This window comes from Panthera tigris, chromosome B2, assembly GCF_018350195.1.
Source record: "Panthera tigris isolate Pti1 chromosome B2, P.tigris_Pti1_mat1.1, whole genome shotgun sequence".
NCBI lineage: Eukaryota > Metazoa > Chordata > Mammalia > Carnivora > Felidae > Panthera > Panthera tigris.
In genome coordinates this window covers 70610081-70634826 of record NC_056664.1, presented here as the reverse complement: position 1 = coordinate 70634826, position 24746 = coordinate 70610081, and the positions used below count along the sequence as shown (strand labels likewise).

Here is a 24746-nt window from a genome sequence, read left to right as displayed (position 1 = left end):
ATTTTCAGAGACTTTCATATTTTAGTCATAGCCTTTTCTCCCACCCCCACCCTTTTGCCTATCCAGGAGCGTTATTCTCCCTCTCCCACCTATCCAAATCGTACTTACTTCTTCCTTTTCTGGATACTTATACTGATCATCAACATTGCAGTTCTGCCTTTTGCTTAAGATTTATATGGTATATCTTTTTTCACTGTTTTACTATTAACCTTTTTGTGTCCTTTCATTTCCCATATCTCTTAAAAATAGCAAAGAAGTGGCTTTTTAAAAATATAGTATGGCAGTCTTTATGTTTTATGTAAGGCATTTTGTTCTGTATGTATAATTATTGATATATGTGAGTTTAAATCTCCTAACTGTTGCTGCTTGGAAATCTTGCTGATTTTCTGCAGTTTGTCTGTGATATGCCTTGGTGTCTGTGGGGTTTATTTTTCTTGTTTGAGATCCATTAGGTTTCTTGAATCTGTAATGTCTTTTACTGGCACTGGAAAATTCTCAAATATTATCTTTTAAAATATCATCTTTGCTCCATTCTCTCTCCTTTGGGACTCCAGTTGAACACATACTAGACTCCCTTACTTTATCTTCTCTATCACCTCTTTTTTTACGATTTCTATCTTTTTGTCTCTGTGATGTATTCTGGTTTGTTTTCACTGACCTATTTTCCAAAGGTATCCTATGTGACATTTGTATGGCAGACAATCGTGGATGATTTTTTTTTTTTCAGTATATTGTCTTGGTTACATAATGATATTTATTTATTATCTATATATAAAGAACAACTATTAAAACAAAGGATTTGAGACACTAGAGTATATTTGCACTTAGAAAATTATACTAGGGGCAAAATGGTTTTGTTGAAAGAAGGGGAGGGTAAAATATTAAAGGAGTTTCACTGGTAGGGAGAAGTTTATCCTCTCTGTGAAAAACTACAGGTCTGTATAGTAAAGAGAATGTGTTATGTTATTCTTTCAACACATTGTCATGTAGCCCTGTGGTAGGCAATGCAAGTGCAAGAATGATTGACGGTACATAACTTTCATCTTAACGTTTCCTATGTGAGTAATTACTATGTGCCAGGCAGTACTCAAAGCATTTTTCATTTATATTCTCTTTTAAAACCTAAATGGCCTATAGGAGGAATTGTTCTTACTTTATAGAGAAGGAAATTGAGTCATGGAAAACGTCGGCATTTTGACCAAGGTTACATGTTTAGTGAGTCATGAAACCAGCCTGACTCCATTATGCTGTGTCTTATTTTCAGTAAGCTAAACTTTCAAGTCGTAGCATTTGGCTATTCAAGAAAATTGGTGTTAAGTCTCATGGTCAGATCAGTAAATATTGCTGACATGGATGTAGGGAATATGACCAAAATGTCTTGAGTTTTTTGTTACAGCAGAGTAATGCAACTGGTATATTCAGGTATCAGAATTAATTACCAAGCTGGTAATTTTTGTACCTTTCTGAAAGACTTAATTTCATAAGGGTTAAGATGAATGCTTTTTTCTTCCATTTGTATTTTCAGGAAAATACTAGTTCTTTGTATTTAAAAAAGTAACTATTATAATGCCAATTTTACCTGCTTTTTCATATTTGCATATAGTTTTTTAAGTTCCCAAAGAAAAAAAGCTGAACTAAAAATGAGTCTATTTATTATAGTCATAGTTTAGTATTCTCTCTTTTCGGTTCACCTTGGTGACAGTCTTGAATGTTTTGTGACTGCTACAAAATTGGGAATAGGATGGAAGTGGAAAGAAAAAGTTCATCAAGCTTTTGGCCTGCATGGTGATAAGGTGTATCATTTTACGTTATCGCAGAGTATGGGTTAGAAGATTTTTTTTTTTAAATATGAACATTTGTAGTACTGACTTAATTCTTTTGTTGATTCCTCTTTGCTATTTTCTGTCTAGCTACTTTTAAAGATTTTCTTTGCTCTTTCCTTGATCTATGTAGTACTACCAAGTAAAAAGGGACGTAAGGAAAAAACCTTATCATTTTAACTTTTCATAAACTATGGATTTAAATGTTTAATATACATCTAGATATTTAAATTTTGAAACATTTGAGATACAGAAGTTTTAAAAATAAACTTTTAACTTGGAAATAAATTATTTACTGAAAAGTTGCACAGATAGTTCACAGTTCCTTTTATACACCCTGTGCAGTTTTTCCTAATGTTGTAATCTTATTACCTGGTACATTTCTCCAAACTACAGAACCAGCATTGGGACACTATTATTAACTAAATACCAGATCTTATTCATATCTCACCAAGGTTTTCTGTTAATTGTCTTTTCTTGTTCCAGGTTACCAAACTGCACTTAGGAATTTAAGATTTTTTTTTTTTTTTTAATGAACTTTCTCTTGTAACTCAGAAGATCATGTAAGATAAGTGTGGTGATAAATTGGATTTTCCTTTCTTAGATTTTTGCAGACTATATGCAAACTTTTGTACTTCTCAATTTGAGTATTTCACATTTGTCTGAAACTTTAAAATGTGTAAAATAGAACTTCTAACCCTGTGAAACTTGTTATTCCAAGCCTGGGAGTTAGACTTCTTAATTCATTTCTTAACATTCATTTAGTAAATAAGGCTTGTGTATTTTATTCTAATCTCTTGAGTCTGTTTTTCATTACCATTGCAATAGCCACATTTGAGGCCTTGGTACTTCTTGCCTGGAGCTGTAACATCATTCATTCACTTACTAAGTAATTACTGAATCTCTCTGCATTCATTATATCTGGCATTGGGCTAGCATCTGGAATTTTAGGATAAATAAGAACATGCTTGACCTTTGCTCTCCTTGAACTTACAGGCTACTTGATCCCTTGCCTCTAGTCTTATTCCTGTGCCCTAGGATTTAGCTCTAAATCAAGGTTTTGTAACTTTGGCATTGTTTATATTTTGGGCCAGAGAATTGTTTGTTGTAGGCTACTGCCCTGTGCATTGTAGGGTGTTTTATCAGCATCCCTGCCTGTGCCCAGTAAATGCTAGTAGCATTTCCCACCTTCTGCCCCTGGAATTGTGACAACCAAAAAATATCTCCAGATGTTCCCAAATGTCCCTGGGGCAAAATTGTCTCCAGCAGGCATGTGTGATCCTATCATGCCTCCTTTCCCTCATTGACTTTGAATAGTTTTAACCATGTAATGTTGCTCATAAGACTGACCTTTTCCCATCTTCCCGCCTTTTCCTCGCCTCTACCTGTACTCTAGTTTTGTACAACTCCTTGGCAGTTCTTAACAGTGAGCTAAACCCTTAACCCTTTGTCTCTGCACGTTTTATTTCTGTCTGCAGTGTCTCTCTTTTTTGTTAGTTCTATGAATATTCATCCTTTAAACTTTAAATGTCTGCTTATACTTACCTCTTCTATAGCTTTTGTCACATAGTTGTGTCTGTTTCCTTTTCTTTTTCTACTATACTGTTAGGACATGGAGGTTAGAGATTATGTTTCATTGCTCTTTATAGACCCAACTCCTAGGCATTAGTAAACGTTAAATGAAGAGGCAGTTGGTAATTGATGAACTGGAGTGGGACTCAAAAAATTCAGCAGTGTATAGGGGGTGAAAATTGGAATAGATGGTTGGAATAGCCAAGAGAGAGACTTGGTCCAAGGATATCATTGAATTAAGGGAAAACCTCAGAAGCTGGTTTTTAAGAAATTAAGGTTTATTAATGAATTATCAGTTCATTACACTTGAGATGTCAAAAACCCATACCTGTATCATTTAAGAACCAGGTATTGAGCTTATCTCAGTGTGTCTTTACCCTATTTTATTTTATAAATCCCGATTGCTTTGTATCTCCTAGTCCTTGATGTAAATTGTGAAAATTGAACTGGAATTCATTCTCAGGGCAGGAGAACCAAAGCAGCCAGCTGCTTTCTAGTCCTCTAGAACCTCTCTCAATGGGAGAGAAATAAAAGAAAAGAAAGGTCCTACTAATCTGTTATCATTATCTCCTAACTCATTTTCTATGGAAGAGATACATGATCATGTATTAGGCATAATAACAGATTTACTTTCAAAAATACTTATGATCTCAGGTATTGTGCTTTCTCCAATCTCCTTACCCATATTATGCCTATTTTCAGATATAATTTACTCTGTATTTGCCTATGTTAATAGGCATAATTTAATAATAAATGACATTAGTGGAGGGAAGCTGGGAAAGAAGAGACATAGGTACATTAAAGCTGTTTTTAAAGTTAAATTTGGGGATTCATTTAATGCATGTTTATCTTGTGGAAAAGGTTGTAATAAAGTAAAACAATCTTTTGCTAATTGCCTGTTTATATTTTTTGACATTTACCATATTAGCCAAGTAAACTTTTTATGTTTAGGTTTTCCATATCTCATCTTGTTTGTTGTTTTGCCTATGTAGTTCTGCTTGTTGCTTCTGTCATTTTACTTGCTGCTTCTGCTGCAAAGTTCCAGTTTTGGTGGGTGAGGATAAGGAGTATTGAGAAATCTCATTCTGTGTGAGTGTAAGGAAAGCTTTACCTTGAAAAATAGCCTTGCTACACAAACATGCAGTTGACATTAAGAAGCTTTTTGCATGAAAAGAAGTTTTAGATCTCATCTACATTTATAGTTTTTTCTGAGAAAACTAGTGTGAACAAAGGCAGCAAAGATTTGCTTAAAATTAGATTATAAATCTTGACTCGGCTTTAGTCTAGATGCGTGGCCTTAGGCAAATTATTTAATTTTTTAGCCTCTCAACTTCCTCATTTGTAAAATAGGGGTGAAACTTACCATATATGGTAATTTGGAAACTTAAATGAGATAGCAAAGTGACTATGCACAATGTACACTACACTAAATGTAACTTTTTGCCCTTTCTGTGTGTAATTCTCATTTAATGCATTATTTTGCTAGCAAATCTTGAGTACTTTTAAAGAAAAGGGTCTTTTCCCCTTCTATTTTTACTGTGCTGTTTTGCCACATTTCCAATATTTGACTTATTCTACAGTTGGTAGTTTTTTAACATAATTTGGCACTGGGCTGAGATCTGGAGGTTAGAGTTAATTTTTTCCTCATGTAACCATGTTTCTTACATAAGTATTAATAACATTGTATGTTATAAATCTGTAAGATTTAACATATAATTTAACATTTGACATATAATTCAGTAATTTGTAAGATTATAATAATAATCTGTAGTTTCTTTCCTGTTCATGTATTCTTTACCTCATATTCTGTTAAGTTTTGTACTTTTTTTACCTCAGTCCATACTTTATCCTAAGTTAGGCATCTATTCATCACTTATTTAAATACATTCATTTTAACCTATTTTCTCAGTAACCATTTTCTCTTTCAGAACTCATTTTCTTCTATTTTTCTAATCTTAGTAGTTTTATAATTTGTGTTGTTTAATCATTTCTGACTTAGCTATATTTTTTGGATTTTTATTTTTTGGTCTTGGTTTCTGTTTTTTAATCTGTCCCTTGAATGATATTTATTTACCTTTGTTTTTTTCTACTGTACTGTTAGGGCTTGGAGGATAAAGATTATATTTTATTGCTCCTTATGGACCGAATTCCTCAGCATTAGTAAATATTAAATGAAGAGGAAGTAGGTAATTGATGTAATTAATGAATGAGGTGGGACAAGAAAAGTTCAGAATGACATTCATATTTCCATTTGGCACAGGTTTTTGTTATTTTAATTCTCTTCCTTGCTCCCCTTCCTCTCCTCCCTCCGCCTCTCTACTTCCTTGTTTTGCCTTCTAAGAATAGGTAACTGTGAGAGACTCCTAAGATGTATTGCATTTTTGTTTTAAGGGAAATAAAGCTAATGTTCATTATGCCAAAGTGCCAAATATATAAAATAGACATTATTATTTATTTTTTTCTTTTGCTTAAATTTCTTTTCAAATTTATGATTGACCAGAAAAGGGGAAACACTTTGAAGAATGACAGTTTACTTAGGTGAGTTCAAATTGTTGCTCTTGTAGCTGTGTTTTATTTTCTTTTGTAAATAATGAGAAGAAATTCTTTTTAAGGTCATAGATGTGATGAGAGGTATCATCTGTGCCCCCTGCCCTCTTGTTGTACTATGTCTGGCAAGCAGTGTCAGTAGTAACTAGGAAGCATTAGCCTTTCATTACCCCCTTTTAGTTTGTGTCCCATATTTTTCCAGATTGTTTACTTTGATGTTGAATTTCATATCTGTTTAAGTGAAGCAAATTATCTTATTTTCTTCATAAAGTCTCTGACTTTTTATTTTGAATTTTGAGGTTAAGAATTGAACGTTTTCTGGGGCGCCTAGGTGGCTCAGTGGGTTGAGTGTCTGACTTCGGCTCAGGTGACGGTCTCACGGTCCACGAGTTCAAGCCCCGCATTGGGCTCTGTGCTGACGGCTTGGAGCCTGGAGCCTGCTTCAGGTTCCATGTCTTCCTCCCTCTCTCTCTGTCCCTTCCCCACTTGCACTGTCTCTTTCTCTCACAGAAATAAACATTAAAAAAAATTTTTTTAGGGGCGCCTGGGTGGCTCAGTCCCTTAAATGTCTGGCTTTGGCTCAGGTCATGATCTCACACCTCACGACCTCACAGCTTGTGAGTTCGAGCCCCATGTCAGGCTCTGTGCTGACAGCTCAGAGCCTGGAGTCTGCTTCAGATTCTGTGTCTCCCTCTGTCTCTGACCCTCCCTACGCTCGCTCGCTCACTCTCTCAAAAATAAACATTTTAAAAATTAAAATAAAAATAACATAAAAATTTTTAAACCAAAAAAAAAAAAAAAGCAAGGAATTGAACATCTTCCTAGACATCTTGAAACTAGGAAATCCATGATCAGGCTGAATAGATATTTATATGAAGAGAGCAGCAGTTTGTTCAGCTCCATAAGGAAGATGAAGGGGAAAAAATGATGTCCCATAAAGTCTTTTAAAAAGTAAAAGAAAAACTGTGGTTAGTAAGATTTAATTTTACAACATGAAGATTTGATTGTTCAAAGTCAATACTGTGGTAGTATATAATACCTTTGAGTTTATAGAACATGTTGTCTCATTTGCTTTTCATAACAACATTGCAAGATACCCCAACTTTATCAAAGAAGCTGAAAAAAAGAAGAGGTAGTGACCAAGTCAATTATCCTTGGTTGTGTTTTTCTGAAATATGCATTTAACTTTATGTCACATTTATTTAGCACCGTTTTGCCTTCTCTGTGAAATTCTTTATGCATTAGCCTTGTACCACTTGTGTCCATTTATTGATTTGGGTATAGGAGCCTTTGAATTCAGAATGTGAACTTTAGAAAGATTGAAACATGGTATGTTGTTTCAAGTTTATCTCTTTCCATATAAATAACTTAATTTGAGAGAAAATAATTCAGTTCCTTGAGAAAGCATTATTAACAGTCTTGTTGGCAAACTGATTACATTCTATTTTAAAATGAAATTTTGTTTTTTGAGCCCTTTGATTTCTTTTGCAAAATCAGCTTTTGCTTTTAGCCATATTCCTTGTGATCTGTTCTCATTGTGGTCGAGAGATAAAATGGCAATCGGTTATCCCAAAGCAAATCTTATGTAATTCCCACTTCTTTCTCCTTAATAACCTTTAACTTCCTAATTTGGGGGAAATAGTCCAGAATGCCTTACCATAGCTTACAAAACATTCTGGAGTCTGTGCCCTACCTTCCCATCTCTTCTCTTGACACTTCACCCAGTGTGCTCTGTGTGCTAGCCATACCTACTTCCTTATATAGTTTGAGTGCCATGTTCTTTCCAGCCTCAGACCATTGCACATGCTCTTGCCTCAACCTAGAATATGCTCCCTTCCCACCAACATTCTTTGTTCCACTTTCAGGTCTTAGTTTAAATGTCTGTTTTTCAGAAAAGCCTGACTCACTGATATGCAACCCCTTCCCTCCCCTGCCATATATTTAGGGCCCTCTGCTGTATATTTTAAGGTTTTTCTGAACCTTTTTTTTGTTTTGCTGACACTTCTTGTTATAAGTCCTTGTTTCACGTCTGTCTTCCCTGCTAGACTACAGTCTTCATGAGGGTAAGTACTGTGCGTTTTCTTTCTCCGTTACATCCCTTAGTCCATACTTGGCCCATATAGGTGCTATATAAATGTTTGTTAATTTAAAATTAAATGATTAAAATGTTTGGCATAAAACTATATAGCTTTAAAAAAATGAATTTTTATTAAAATTACTATAAAAACATTTAAAAGTTTTATGGTTGAAATACCATCAGACTAGTTTCCAAGAAAGAAAAGAGGAGGAAGAATAATACAAATCAAGTAATTTTACAATTCTAGTAAATTTGAATCCTTGTAATTGTAATGTCTGTTTTGGGGGTTTGTTTTGTTTGTGCTTATGTACTTGGTTCATGAGATTTTTTTGCTTAACTCTTGGAATCATCTCTTTACTTTCTGTATTTTATTTTAGTATTTGTGCTCTCCTTTTTAGAGCTTATTTGTCTTTGTGGTATCTGTTAAATCTTAAAAACGTGGTGTCTTTCATATGGGAGGTACAACTAAACACCAAATTGACTATGTAGAGATTTGGAGGGTAGCTACTGTGCATACTAATTATTTTAGTTAGAGTAGTAAAATAAAGAGAGAAGCTCTCCTGGGTGCTGTGTTGCCCAGGTGATTATTTTACTTTTCTATTCTCTCTTTCCTTTTTCGTGGACCAAAAGCTGTTTACAGGATTGTCCTTGTAATGTTACAGACCCCTTTTACTATAAAACTAAAGTTGGGAATTTTGTTCATTACAGTTAACGGTGATTTATTTGCCTTGTTCTCGTGTTGGTTAGTTGCTAGTTACTGGTGCAGAATGATACAAAGATCAGATGATGATGTAGAAATAAGCCAGTCTGTGTTGAATTATTTTCCAGATTATCTGTGACCCTCAAATTACGAACATTTGGTTGTTATTCCCTACTAATGTCTATATTAGTAACCTCAGGAGAATTGTGGCAAGCTTATCAATTGTGGCTCTATGGTGAATTAACTGTTAAAAGTTCTTTCTTATAGGATTCCTTCCCAAATAAAATTGAACCTACACTGTCTTTGATATATTTCTCTTTTACTTTAAAATTTTATTGGGAAAGATTTTAGAAACAAAACTTACAAACAAAATTAATGGTGCTTTGTATTATTTTATGGCTTTTGAATCAAACCAGGTGTAAATTCTTTGTAGTCTTATCATTCAATTCATTGTCATATAGACAGTGGTTATTGTCTGTTTTATAGTATACAATTCTGATGCTTCGGTATGCTTAGTCTTAAGGGTTCTTTTTTTATGCTTAAATAAATTTAAATGCTTTGCATCTTTATCCTTGGGTGTGTTTTTCTCAGGTTTTGAATTTAAGTTAATCTCTTCAGACAGTTTAGATTTGTCATATTGCTCTTTTGAGTTCCTTGAGACAGACTGAGCTATACTTTATTTAATTAAAATTAATCAGAATGAATAGAGGAAATAATCAGTAGAGGAAACTTGGAAATCAGAGAACAGTTCAAACAGCAGTCAGTGTCACTGGTTAACTGCTATTACTGCTTTGGCATATTTCCTTTCAGTCATTTTTTTTTTCTAATATTTGTTTACCTAACCACCATGGTAAGAGTGCGCTCTTGGGAGTAGATGCCTGAATTCAACCTTGGACTTCACCTCTGGGAAAGTTAAATTTTATCTTTCAGTTTCCTTGCTGGTAAGGAATATCCCCTTCTTGGAGATAATAGTATCTGCCTTAAAAGACGGGTGAGATTAAATGAGAATCAATGTAAGATGCCTGGCATGTACTAAAGCACTCAGTAAATATTAGCCATTATTTTCCAAACCGTTATTTCATAATAGTGTTCTATAGCCATTTTTCTCCCCACTTTAGTAATTATATTGTATTTTGACATTTACCCACATTATTTGAAGCAGATAAGACTTTCTGTCATTAGATTTTTTTAAAATTTTTTTTAACATTTATTTATTTTTGAGTGTGAAACAGAGTGCAAGTGGGGGAGGGGCAGAGAGAGAGGGAGACACAGAATCGGAAGCAGGCTCCAGGCTCTGAGCTGTCAGCACAGAGCTTGATGTGGGGCTCGAACTTGTGAACCACCAGACCACGACCTGAGTTGAAGTCGGACACTTAACCGACTGAGCCTCCCAGGCACTCCAATCATTGGGTTCTTGAAGTCTCTAGCTCTAAGCCTTGGTGACTTTTTCCTCATCACAGCCATTTTCGCAAGGTATTTGATTCCTGGCTTTAGCATAACTTCTCTTTTAGAGATTCATATAGCTATTTTTTTGTGACCCCATAGTCATATCTTCTTTTCATTAGAACATTTTTGTGGTTCTTTAAAATGAATAAAATTTTATGTAATTTTATGCCTTATCAAATACCTTACACCACACATTTATCTAATGAAAATTTTGAAATCACCAACACACTAATAGGCAACTTTTTGAACTTGCAGGGTGTTTTCTATAGTAATTATTCTGTAAGTGCCTGGTCATGGATATAGCATTATTTTGTTGGGAAAACTAGTTATCATCTAGCAATAAAGCAGTTTGGAATTTGTTTTCATGTGGTCTTGCTTACATGTTTATTACCAGTTTTGTAGTTCACTCAAGTTTAGTTTTATAGGTTTCCAAATTCTTGTTTTATAGTTATGGGTTCCTAATTTTACATTTAGAAAGCCTTTATTAACACAGATAATGGAGGTTAAAATGAAACCTTGGTACTGATTATCCAGAATTCACTCTTTTCTACTTTAACTTAAGAATTGTTTATGTGGTTATTAATTATCAATTATAACTATTTTGCATTTTATTTACAGAAACTCTGGGAGGTTTCCAAGATTTTTGTTTTGTTCTGTTTTTAGGTTTATTTATTTTGAGAGAGGGAGAGAGAATACCAAACAGGTTTTGTGCTGTCAGCACAGATCCTAACACGGGCCTCAATCCAATCCCACAAACCATGAGACCACAACCTAAGTTGAACTCAAGAGTCGGATGTTCAACCAACTGAGCCACCCAGGCACCCCAAAGTGTTTTTTTAACCAGAATCACAGAATAAAATTAGTCAAAATATAGTACAAAAATAAATTTAGTAAAAATCAGTTATTCTTCTTATAAAATACCCTGAGGTTTTTTATCTGAGTACCCCTTTCTCTGTATAAGAAAAGATCCCAGGTTACACTGAGATACCTGCTGAATTACATATTCTGTCTTTCCTTTGCTTCTTCATCTATTGTCATAAAAATTCTCTGGGTTTTGGAATCTACAGCCACATGCTTCTCCTTGCATTCATTATGGCACCAGCAGGACTCTGCTTTCATGAGCTGGCAGAAGTTGCAAACACTAGTTATACTAGTTTAGATTGTTAAAGGAAAACAGTTTTCCTTCACTGGAGTAGACATTGTACAGCATGTTATATTGTTCTTTGTTAAGAAAAAACAACAAAACCCAGAAAAACTAACCTCTGCATTTTTGTTAATTCATAGTAATTAAAATTTTTTTACCCAACTCTTTTTTTTAGCAGTTTTACTTTTTTTTTTTTTTTTAAGGTTTTTATCATTTATTTTGAGAGAGAGAGGGAGGGAGAAGGAGAGTGAGCATGAGTGGGGGAGGTACAGAAAGAGAGAGAATCCCAAGCAGGCCCCATGTTGTCAGCCCAGTGCCTGATGTGGGTGGGGCTTGATCTTGCAGATCATGACATGAGCCAAAATCAAAGAGTTTGACACTTAACCCACTGAGGCACCCAGCAATGGTTACTTTTGATCTTGGATAATTTATTGCAATTCCACGATGTGTTCTCCATTTTAAAAGTACTTAGCAGAAGGAGAAAAAAATCTAAACATTTTGGAGGGAAATGATAGTATTTCTATTTCAGTTCTTTTTTGTTTGCAGAGATTTTATCATGTATTTTTCCAGTGTCCTCAAAATCATAGCTACTAAGGTTATTGCAGATGCTCTTTCCTGGCAGCTACCCAGTGTTTCCTTACAAAACTTGGTTCAAATAGTACAGATTTGTATACAGATTTCCCAGGAAGTTGGTTCAGATGGTCCAGATTTGTATAGTGAGGAAAATCGTAAGGTTACTTTGATTATGTTTATCTTTTCTTAAAATCATCTGTATTGAAAACTTGGTCCCAGGTATAGGAACAGAGCATCATGTTCCTAGATAGAAAGATGTCAGTTGTTTATCAGGTAATGAAATTATCCTTACATTCCCAACAAATGGATTTTTTTTAACTTATCAGTGATCCTCAAATAGGATAATAATCAAGACTAAGACATTTAAAAATGGATGCATAGTGATAAATAGCCAGATAAATACTAAAACATTATTAGTTACAAAATTAAATTTTTGGTACTGGCATATAAATAGACATGTGGTCAGTGATCTGGCACAGATATACATATGTAAGATAATTTAATCACGATTTTTAATAGAGAAGGATTCATAAATGAAAAGTCTGGAACAAATGGTTATTTGGGGTAGAATAAATGTCTTTAGAGACTCACTTCTGTATATACTAAAACTCCAGATAAATTAAGGAGTTAAGTGAGAAATTTAAACCGCAGAGAAGTAAAAGAAAATGTAAGTGGATATTTGTTGTATTATTGGCTGGTTAGGAGAACTCTTCATATTAAATCAGTAGAAGAAATTATTTTAAAAAGGGAAATATACTGAAAATTGTGAAATTGTGAGGTGTCAAAGAACTACATAACATGAAAGTCAAGTATATTGTGGAAGATGTTTCTAGAAATATAACTGGAGAAATTGAAATTGAGATAAAATCACTTGCTTAAAGTCCCCATGGTATGAAGTTTGAACATGAGTCTGTCAAACTTAAAGGTTAATCTTACTTCATTAAGGAATATAGCATAGCTGTTAAAATGCTGTTTATGAGGGAAACCTTTGCAAAATTTTAGAAGTGACTGCGTTAGGTGTTAGAATCATGGATTTTTCTTCTTTCATTTGTGCTCTTATTTTCTGCACTGAATACCCATAGTATTATGATTAGAGAAATGAATCAATTCTTCAAAAATAACTAGGTATAAACTGGGGAAAAGTGACCTGTGGGGAGATTTGATTTATCATCCTTATACTTACAGAAGTAATGAACATGAGCCCACAGGTTAGATATGTATGTATTTATATCTAACATTAAAAATTTGTGGGCCTTTTGTTTATCTCTAATAGTTCTGTAGGCTTGTGCACATAGACTTTGTTTCAAAGACTGTTCTGAATGATTTGGTACAGATGGCGGTTTTCACCATTTTGTTTCTTTTCTCTCTTCACACTTTAAGAGACTGATATTTCAAATGTTTAACAGTGATTTCTGAATGTTTATTTTATTTGCTGGTCTGTTTACTTAGGAATTTGAGTAATATATGTTTAGTTTTCTCTTTCCCTCCAAATTAAATCCATTTAGCAGAGGAGTTGAAATGAAGAACTATTTAGAGATATTTTGGATATGTAATCAGTTTGACAAATCCTCCATTTTTGTTTTATTCCTTAAGCCTAATTATCTTATTATCTAATAAGATAATTTATTATCTAATAAGATAATAATCTTATTATATATTTATATGTAATTTGTTCATTGAATTTACCAAATATATAGTGATCATCTACTAAGTGCCAGCCATCATTGTCAGCTCTATGGTACAGCTCTAGGTAGCATTGTCAGCTTTTAGGTAAATACAAGGACAAAAAAGACAAAAATCTGGCACATATGGAGCTTGTTATATAAGTTGTAGTTTGGGGAGGCAAGAAATAAACATTGAACATAATGAGCTAATAAATGTATACCATCAGCTGATAACTGATGGAAAAAGAACAAATATAGAGCTAAATAAAGGATGACCAGGAGTAGTTGTGGGTTGTGATAGGGAATGAATTGCAATTTTCAATGGACTGATCAGGTTAGGCTTCATTGGGAAGTGACAGAAATCTGAGAAAAGACTTGGAGAAGGTCAAGGCATTAGCTGTATGGGGGGAGTGTATTCTAGCCAAAGGGAACAGCCAGTGCAGAAACCCTCTATTAAGAGCATGCCTCCTGTGTTGGGAGAATGGGGGAGAATAGAGTGGCTGGAGTAAACCAAGTAAAGGGTTTCAAGTAGCAAGTGAAATCAGAGAGGTAATGAGAGACAAGATCATGCATCGCCCTGATAGGCTTGGTGTAGGAATTTGATGTTTATTCTGAATGAAATGAGCATTGTTGTAGTTTTGAATAGGAGTGATATTATAAGGTGACCAGTTAGGTTGCTTTTGAAATTCACTACAGTCTTACTAGAAGAGGTGACATTTTAATTGGCCTTAGAGGGTAAGAAAGAATTTGCCAAGTGAAGGAAGATAGAAATTTGCTTTGGCAGGCTTAATTTAAGAATATTTCCCATCACCATACTTAGGAAAATAAATGTACTTTCAAACCAAGTCCTATATGTTACTTGATTTATAATAATGTCATATAAGGAACTTACTCCTTTGTGACCCCTTATATCTGTTTAACCATGCTCATTTTAAAAATTAATGTTCTAGTTTAATAAAATTTAAGGAGTTTCTATATTCCGAGAGACATTTCCTTATTACTCAGAAATCCAATTAGTCCATTAACAGTTTCTTTAGAAAGTGAATAATTGCCATTTGCCTTTTTGTCATAAAACTACAGATTAAATTGACCATGTGTATGTTATTAACTAAGATTCATTTATATACTTTTTTATTTAAAGGCTCTATACTCAGTTGTGGGAAATGTGAGTAAGAATTTCTTTCCTTAGGGTACTTAAGATCAGATAAGGGAGATAGACATTATGCAAATGGTATAGTAAAAGAAAATGTTGAATTCATTGAATGGGAGTCCTAGAAAATCCTTCTCTCTACCTTTGTAAAATTTTTTACCTATTTAATTTGGTCAGGTCTTCAAATTCAGCCTCCTCAGGTTAACTTCAACTATTGAACCATACTTAAATTTTCTTCTCTAACTCCCTGTATCAAGTTTGAACCATCATCTTATTACCTGCTAATTCTACAGACTGTTCTGCATAGGTTATCTTTTAGTTACTGTTGCACAAAGTTTGTAATTTGTCTGAAATCTAAGGACTTGGCTAAAATAGTTAATTGGTAGCCAAGCATAACAAAAGGTAGTGTAGAATATAGTTTTAACTGTAAATATATTTTACTTAAATATATTGTTTCTGATAAGTTTTACTTGAAAAGTTAATTGTAAAGTAGCTTTTTGAAAGAGATATTCTTTTTTTAGCCTCCTAAAATGAAAATAAAGATTTAATCCCAATTTAGAAAGATTCAGTAAAAAAACTATGTTTAAGAGAGCAACAACATTTTCTCTTAGGGCAAGGATTTTTTGCTTAGAAAATACTTCATTAACTCGATTTTTAAATGGTCTTTATAATGAATTTATTTTTACAAATTTTGACATGCATATGCCTGATCATCTTTAAAATAATAGTTTTGATATTGTAATTATCTCCAATAATCATATTTTTATGCCTGAACGGTGTTAAATACCTCAATAAAATTTGTGATTTTGAAAATTTTGTAAATTTTGGTTGGAGGGAATTAAACTACATCTTAGTAACACTGTCAGCATTTGTGTTTTTTGTCATCACTTACTTTCTTATAAAATAGGTAAGTTTGGGATGTCATTGATCTTAGTGTTTGGATAAGATCATTTTGAGTTCTCCTTTATCAGGACATTTGATGTTTGGTGGATTTTGCTGTAAATCAGTTTGAACCAAAGCACTAGAGGATGTCTTTTACCAGGCTATTTCTGTGCATAAGGAAAAATGTGTCAGGTTTATTAGAAAATTAATGAATTACTGTTGTTGTATAAGTAGCTGAAGCCTAAATATGTTAATTCACAACTGTCAAAGCTTATCTAAGATATCCCAGATGTTAAAATAGATTGTAGCATAGAGCTTATGTGCTAACAGCAAAAGGTACACTCTTAGAATATAAAATAATTGATGTAGTAAAAGAACATGTAAATATGTAGTTATTCTTTGACATATCATACAAAGCATTTTTCTCCATTTCTCTTCGTAAGTCCCCAAGATTTGTTTTTGCTTTTAAATGGAGTGTGAGCCAAACATTTGTTGTACATAAATAAAATAATACTGATTTTTTTTTTTTTATGATACACCAATATACTTGTATTTCATCAACTTTAGGATATAATTGCTAGGCTCTGAATCTAGGTTAAATAGTATTTTGTATGTATATTTAAATTTTCTTTGGGACCAAATTCAAGTAAGAAGCTGCAGTGTTTATCCAAAGTAGATGGCAGTCATAGTCAGAAATAAAAAGTCATATATTAAAATAATTTTAAAAAGTGTATTAAAGGGAATCTGTCATTGAATAACATCCCTGCAGATTAGTCAGAATGTATTTATTGAGCATTGTCTTTGTCCATAATTATCAGAATAGAAAATACAGTAGTGATTTAGTTAGAAGAGAACATTTTGGGCTGGAGTCAGCACATCAGGCTCTGGGCAGAAGATAAATTTCAGACATATCATGAAAGATGGTTAAAATGGATGAGTTGAAAAATAGAGCTAATAGGTTCTAGAGAGGGAATCATTATGCAGGTGTTTGGCAAGATCCCCAGTTTAATTATTTCTTAAAATAATGCAATATATTATTCCTCACTCTTCATTTATGCAAAGTTTTTGAGTACTAGCCAGAGAATAAAGAAGTCTAAATTTAATCCTAGCTTCATGTCTTTCTTATTTTGTGACTTCAGACAGTCATAAACTGACTTTGCTTGTTTGTAAAATGAGGACAATAGTGCCTGACTTACTTCTGGTGAAATAATGTGTTTTTCTTGACTATTTTAGGGACTTTTAACTAGGAACCATATGCATTAGAAAAAGTGTCTTTATTTTTACCAACATATGAGAAGTTGGAGTATGTGAATTCTTGAAAGATGGTAATTGAGAAAATGAATTTCTGAATTACACTCCTATTTCCCCTTTTTCTTGGTAGCGGATACTTTGTTTTCACGGAAGCTGAATGGGAAATACAGGCTTGAGCGACTTGTTCCAACAGCGGTCTATCAGCACATGAAAATGCATAAGCGAATTCTTGGACACTTGTCATCTGTCTACTGTGTAACTTTTGATAGAACTGGCAGACGGATATTTACTGTAAGTAATTTTTGAAGTATTATCTTAATTCATATAAGGCATTGAAGAAACACTGCTTATAGTTGAACTTGAAATAGAGCTTTTGATTTTTTTCTTTTAATGAAAAACTGAATATTCAGGTAATTTAGCTTACTATAATAAAAGATATTACTTGAAGTTGAACTTGATCCAGGTTTGGAAAGTTCCTAAAGGACATGTTGTAATACAGGCACAGCTATATGATAGTGCTACATTATGGATAAGTGTAATTCTGAGCATTATATCAAATTTGCAGTTTGACATTTTATAAAATGTCATATAATAATCTAAATTGTATACAGGGGCATTTCTAAAGTGTGTTAAGCAAATTAGAAGAGACTATTAAATGTATCTTTTTATATTATCCTTAGCACCTCATTTCTTCAGTGTATCTGATGTTGTGTTTAAAGAGGCTCTTTGGGTTTATTTGCTGTTGTTTCTTTTAGCTTGTTGATGGAGAAAAGCAGCTTTTCAGCTTTAACTTAGAAAATTACTTTTGGAAATATTTTTATTTTTAGTTGCTTTATTATATCCATTAAGGGTAATAGTTATTACACTGTTCTTATAATTAAATACTACGCTGTGGGCTGAAGGTGTGCATTCATTCACAAAGCCCTTAATTTTCTTTGAAGTAAGGAAATAGGAAATGGAAGTTAAAATAGAAATTCCTATCTCTGTCTTTGGAGAGCAGCTGAGAATTTTATACAGTTTGGGACAATTACAGATTCTTCTTTTTTTAATGTTTACTTATTTTAGAGAGCGAGAAGGAGAGAGAGTGAGCATGCAGATGGGGGGAGGGGCAGAAAGAGAGGGAGACACAGAATCCAAAGCAGGCTCCAGGCTCTGAGCTGTCAGCACAGAGCCTGATACGGGGCTCGACACAGGGCTCCATCTCGAGGACTGCGAGATCATGACTGGAGCCGAATTCAGATGCTTAACCAACTGAGCCACCCAGGCACCCCCAGATTCCTCTTTTAAGTAAATGTGCTTGTAAAATAAGATTTACTTATATCTCCTTCTCTACCCATACACCCAGTCATCTGTAAAATGTTTGCTTAAACAGCAGGATGTGGGAAAGGATTTCCATACATATCTTTTCCCTGGTTCTAATCTACTCAGGCATTTTCAGATCATTTCTTAGATTAGTATTCTCTTTCACCTTCTTTTACACCTTTCCCCATTGTTCTCTGTGAAGCAAAATAAAAGCGAAATTTTCTGACAGGTCATTATTTTCAAAGTGGAGAGCCGGTATCTATAAATTTGCCCAAGTGCTTGATATACCTACAACAGTAATTTGCTTTCAAATGGTAATGGGGAATCACATTTAGTTTTTTCAGGTTCAGTATACTAATATTTAAATTCAGTTCTCAAAACAAAGTAAATTTCACATTTGTCATGTTTAAAAGGATTCTTTGAAAAATAGTAATAAGCTGAAATTATGAGAAAGAAGCATTATGTTGTGTTTGTACTTCATTTTGGTGAGTATAAAGTTAATGCCATTGCATTGAGGCTATAAAAATATATAACTTGGGGCGCCTGGATGGCTCAGTTGGTTGAGCATCCGACTTTGGCTCAGGTCATGATCTCACAGTTTGTGGGTTTGAGCCCCACATCAGGCTCTGTGCTGACCGCTTGCTCAGAGCCTGGAGCCTGCTTCAGATTCTGTATCTCCTTGTCTGTCTGCCCCTCTCACACTCACGCTTTGTCTCACTGTATTTCTCAAAAATAAATAAATGTAAAAAAAAATAAAAATTAAAAAAATTAAAAATATATAACTTACTTAATTTTTAATGTTAGTAAAATACCTTGTGGGTATTCTTTCTTTAAAAATGATAGGGTGGTAAGCATTTGTTTTTGTAGTTTATGACGCATTATGTGTATTTTAATTTGATTTAGATACATAATCTAGAATTTTTTTGCAGGAAAATGCAGTGAAATAATGTGCTGATGCTATCTCATGAGTTTGGTATAGTGGTAGGTAAGAAGTTTGGAAGAGCAGCTCTTTGAACTTAAGGGGTAACAAACTACTCCTGTGGGTCAAATCCAGCCTTCTACCTGTTTTTGCAAATAAAATTTTATTCCAACACAAGCATGCTTAGTTGTTTACATGTTGCCTGTGGTTGCTTTTGCACTACCAAATGGCAGAATTGAGTAATTATGACAGAGACTGGCATGTTTGAGTATTTATGGTTACAAAGCCTAAGATAATTAGTGGCCCTGTAGGGAAAAAATCTGCATGCAGCTCCTGTTCTAGATTTGGGGAGAAGGAATGCTGTGTGAAGAAGAAGCTGTTTTTTGGGGCTCCTGAGTGGCTCAGTCAGTGGTTATGCTTCCGACTTCAGCTCAGGTCATGATCTCACGCCTGGTGAATTCAAGCCCCGTGTTGGGCTCTGTGCTGACAGCTCAGAGCCAGCCTGGACCCTGCTTCGGATTCTGTCTCCCTCTCTCTGTGCCCTTCGCCCACTCACAATTCTGTCTCTCTCTCTCAAAAATAAACATTAAAAAAAAAAAAAAAGCTGTTTTTGATTATTTTTCTACAGTTGAGGGCACATACTTAAAGGGAGGGAAATAATGTTTATATTATTTTATATGGTCTTACCAGAGCCTAAAATTGTTGATGTTTTATGTATGTGATATAATTTGCTAGTTGGGCCAAACTCATAGTACTGTCATTTTGTACTGGTGATTTGCAGTTATAGAATCCAAAATGTTACCATGTGATAAGAAATAAAAGGTATGAGAGTACTCTTATTTAAAATTTCCTTGTATTTTTATAATTCCCACCTCAAGTGGCAATGTGGTACATACGTGTTCACTGTTCATATTAACTTCATAAAGTAGGATGGCTGCTCATCCCACTGGAAACACACTAGCCACTGACTGACTTTTGAAAATCAGTCTTGAAAACTGATGGGATAAAGCTTTAGGATAGTAGATCATGATTGACCAATGAGACATTCCTGTGAGAGAGCACACTGTTATTTATTGGAACAACAGTTCAGTAATAGATCAACTCAGTTTTATCTTTTTATGTATTTGGTATCTTAAGACCTTACATATTTATTCCTAAAGTTCTTGTGTAGATGTATTTGAAAGTTTTTGTCCAAGGGACGACAAATTCTCTGGAGTCCTTTCTCAGTAGACATAGCTAGGGACAAAATAGATAGCACTGTGTTTAAGGGTGTCAACTTTGGCATTAGGGGGTGCTTAGTTTAGCTCACAGCTTTACCACTTCTAGCAGTGTAATTTGGACAGATTACCTCATCACTTTAATCTCTAGTTTTCTCATCTCTAAAAAAAGGAGGGAGGGGAAATAGACAATAATAATACCAACCCCACAAGATTTTTATATGATTACATGAAATAATGCATGTAATCAGTGTAGAACAAGCTCTACAGTAAGCAATCATTAAGTTTTACCTACTGCTGTCGATTTTATAGATAGATTTAAATTTTATCCATTTCATTTACTTACTAAAATCTTATTTGTAAATTCTATACAAGATCAAAAATGAAATCACTTTAATTGATAAGGGAAATTCTATAATAGGATAATTTACAAATATTTTGTACTAGAATGTTGTAATAGATATTTCCCAGTAGAATAATGAGAAGAACCCAGAGAGGGAGACAGCATTACTATCAAGTCAGACTTGCTTCCTAATTCTCTTAGTTTGTAAGTTGTTTTACTTGGTTTTAGAATCATTTCCTTAAATAATATTTACCAAAGAAAAGCAGAGTTAATGAATTTTCTCAGGAGTAAGCTATTCACTCATAATACACAAAGTATGTTGAGAACCATATACAAATATTCTTCCCTTCCCCTTTATAGAAGAAAAATATATCTCTCTTTTCAAATTAAGGCAAAAGGGCATAAAATATTTCCATAAATGCTGTAGGTTACAGCCAGACACTCTTCCAGACACTTAGTATCTAGAAATGAAAGAGTATCTGTCCCTGGAAAGTTCATCAGTAGTCAACAGACAATATTGATACAATTGATAAGAAACTTGAAAGAGGCTATATAAGATACTGAATTGTCATAGAGGGAGAGGTATCTAATGCAGTGTGTTGTAGAAAATGGTAAGGGAAACACTAGGAGTAACACCTCAGCTGAATTTAGCTGGATATTGCAACTTAGGGAAAGGCATTTGTAAACCTTAGAAGAATGTAACAGGCAGTTGTGTATTTTTAGATATGGCAAAGAATAAATATAGATAATCATTTAAGCAAGAGCTGGAGATATTAGTGGGAGACAAAATCATCAAGATCCTTTTGATGATGTATGAAGGGGAGTGGGTTTCTTTCCTGAAGGCAAAGGAGAGAAAATGACAGATTTTGACAGAAGAGTGAGTATAATTTGTCTTTTTAACAATCTCTTGGCATTGTAAGGATGGATTGAAAGAAACAGAGTCTGTATGGAGAAATTGGTGAAAAGGTTCTGGCATTGATCCATGAAAGAAATCATAAGGCTTGAACAGAGTCACAGTGAAAAGTAGGGATGGAATTAACAGATTAAAAATATCTGTAGGATTTAAGAGCTTCATTTGAGTATAGGGAAGAATTGAGTGGGAAGAGTATGGGATCACGTGTTTTTAACTTATGTGACTGGATAGAAAGTCCTATCATTTACTGTGGTAGGGATTTAAGTGAAGTTTGTGAAGGTGGGCATGTTGAATTTGAGATACTTACCCATATAGCCAAATAGAAATGTTCAAGAGGCATTGGGAGCTCAGGAAAAAGATTAAGGCTAGAAGATTCAGCTTGGGAATCATTGAATATGGAAATTGATTGTATTACCTCATATGTATGTAACCTAAGGCTGAAACTTTAACTTTTAAAACAGGTAAAAGAAAAGGAGAGGAGTCAATAATTGAGACTGAGAGCTGCTTAAGAGGCCAGAGAAAAATAAAAGAAATGGTGTCTTAAAAGCCAAGGGATTAATATTTTATGAAAGATGGAAACCTAAAGTAAATTAGAACTGAAAGGCATTTTTTGGTTGTCAAAACCATTAATGACCTTGACAAAAAACAGTTTTAATTTAGTATTAGGAATAGGAGTAAGATTGCAGTGCACTGAAGAGGGACTGGGAATTGAAGAATGGAAGAGACTTAACACAGACTATTCTTCAAAAAGTTTAACAGTTAAAAAAAAAAAAATCGTTTTCTGAATGTGGAGTACTATCACTTGAACTGCATACTTCTATTGTATTTTTGTGTTATGTTGCAATGAATTTGTTTAGATGTCTCTCTTTTAAGTTATGAACTTAATATCAAAGGTTTTTTTCTTGAACCTTTTTAGATCTTTAATGCCTCAGAGTATCTTGTGCATACATTAAGGGTGGAACAAATGATGAATGAATCAACCAGTCAGAGATACAAAAATGAATAATGTTCTTTCTTGTAAGAAACTTAGAATCTGTTAGGGGAGATCTATACAGATGTCTGTAAGACTGATTCCTTTCTTGTATCCTCCTTTTACACTGGTCTTTTTCTGTACTTTACACTTGCAAAGCCCATTTATGGCTTAGAGCCTTTGTAGTACCTATTCCCTTTGCATTGAATTGTTTTTTCCAAAATATTCCCATGACTAACTCCTTTATTAGCAGTTCTCTGTTCAGACACCACCTTCTTACAGACTTTTTCCTATCTTCCCTCCCATACTTCCAACATCGTCTATTCCATTTAGACACTTTATTATATTTCTCTTAATATAGATATCATTGTCTGAAATTCATATTTTTAAAATTTGAGTTTTATGAGCTACCACGCTGGGGCAAGTGAGAGCCAGATAGGCGCTGGGTGGTGACTGCCACACTGAGGAAAATAATTAAACATGGACAGAGGAGATCCTTAAGAAGCCAAGAGGCAGATGTCCTCATGTGCTTTCTTTATGCAAACTCACTGGGAGGAGCACAAGAAGCACCCAGAGGCTTCAGTCACCTTCTCAAGAGTTTCTAAGAAGTGCTCAGAGAGATGAAGACTGTGTCTGCTAAACAGAAAGAAAAATTAGAAGACATGGCAAAGGTGGGCAAGGCCCATTAAGAAAGAGAAATGAAAATTTATATCCCTTCTAAAGGAGAAACGAAAAAAGAAGTTCAAGGATCTCAGTACACCTGAGAGGCCTCCTTCAGCCCTTTTCTTGTTTTGTTCTGAGTATCACCCCAAAATCAAAGGAGAACATCCCAGTCTCCATTGGTGATGTTGCAGAGAAATTGGGAGAGATGTGGAATAACACTGCTGCAGATGACAAGCAACCTCATGAAAAGAAGGCTGTTAAGCTGAAGGAAAAATATAGAGGACATTGCTGCATAGTGAGCTAAAGGAAAGCCTGATGTGGCCAAAAAAAAAAAAAAAAAAAAGTCAAGGCTGAGGAAAGCAGGGAAGAGGAGGAAGATGAAAAGAATGAGAAGGAGTAGGGCAGTTTTTTCCCCCTGATCTATAAAGCATTTAACGCTTGCTGTACACAACTTTTAAAGAAAAAAATTGAAATGTAGGGTTGCATAAAAATTTGTTTTTAAACTGTAGATTGTCTTTTTTTTTTATATAGTTAACACAATACCAAATGTGTCTTTAGATAGCCCTGTCCTTGTGGTATTTTCACCAGCCACTAACCTTGCCTGGTACAGTATAGGGGTTGTAAATTGACCTAGAAATTTAAAGCAGGTTTGGAGCACCTGGGTGGCTCAGTTAAGTATCCAACTCTTGGTTTCGACTCAGGTCATGATCTCATGTTTCAAGTTCAAGCCCTGCACTGGGCTCTGCGCTAACAGTGTCAAGCCTGCTTGGGATTCTCTCTCTCTCTCTTTCACTCTCTACCCCTCTCCACTCATGCTGTTACTCTCTCGAAATAAAACTTAAAAAGAAATTTAAAGCAGGTTCTTATTGGTACACAGCAGAAACTAGTTATGCATGGGGATGGTAGCTTTTTTCATCTTTAGTTTTCTTTGGTGCAGCTTATAGGAAATAATTGTTTTGTTGATGGAATACCACTCTAATTGCAAAAAAAAAAAAAGTTACAGCTGTTTTGTTGACATTGTAAATAATTGTTTTGTTAATGGAATACTACTCTAATTGCAAAAAAAAGTTAACGGCTGTTTTGTTGACATTGTGAATGCTTCTAGGTAAATATAATTTTTTTAATTAAAAAAAGTAAATAGAATTGGGGTTCTGTTCTATTTTCTTAGTAAGCACCATTAGGATAGTCAGGGATTCTATCTTTTTTTTTTTTTTTTTTTTTTTTAAACGTTTATTTATTTTTGAGACAGAGAGAGACAGAGCATGAACAGGGGAGGAGCAGAGAGAGAGGGAGACACAGAATCTGAAACAGGCTCCAGGCTCTGAGCTGTCAGCACAGAGCCCGACGCGGGGCTCGAACTCACGGACCGTGAGATCATGACCTGAGCCGAAGTCGGACGCTTAACCGACCAAGCCACCCAGGCGCCCCCAGGGATTCTATCTTATTAGCATTGACTAAAATAGGAACCCATGAGTCTATACTGATATAAGTAAGTAAATGAATAAATGAGAAAGGAGGAAAAACTCTTACTTAGGTCAAATGTCAACTGATAATTGTAGAAAGAATGATGATTTGGCAACTATCACAGTGGTA

At 34.3% G+C, this 24746-nt stretch overlaps 1 protein-coding gene, 1 long non-coding RNA gene and 1 pseudogene across 5 annotated transcripts in view; 2 read left to right on the top strand and 1 right to left on the bottom strand.

The window, feature by feature from the left end:
- The window catches only part of LOC102951886 (pleckstrin homology domain interacting protein), a 138501-nt gene that overhangs the window by 16474 nt on the left and 97281 nt on the right, over window positions 1-24746 (top strand). For all 3 annotated transcript variants that reach the window (XM_042986702.1, XM_042986701.1, XM_042986700.1), the window contains exon 7: window positions 16957-17117. In XM_042986702.1, the coding sequence (XP_042842636.1) occupies window positions 16957-17117 (161 nt within the window). The remainder of the gene's footprint in view (window positions 1-16956; window positions 17118-24746) is intronic.
- LOC122238676 overlaps window positions 20049-24746 on the bottom strand; it is a 53987-nt gene continuing 49289 nt past the window's right edge. For both annotated transcript variants that reach the window (XR_006217717.1, XR_006217722.1), the window contains one exon: window positions 20049-20283. This is a non-coding gene — a long non-coding RNA (uncharacterized LOC122238676). The remainder of the gene's footprint in view (window positions 20284-24746) is intronic.
- On the top strand, window positions 20254-23869 carry LOC122238675 (annotated as a pseudogene).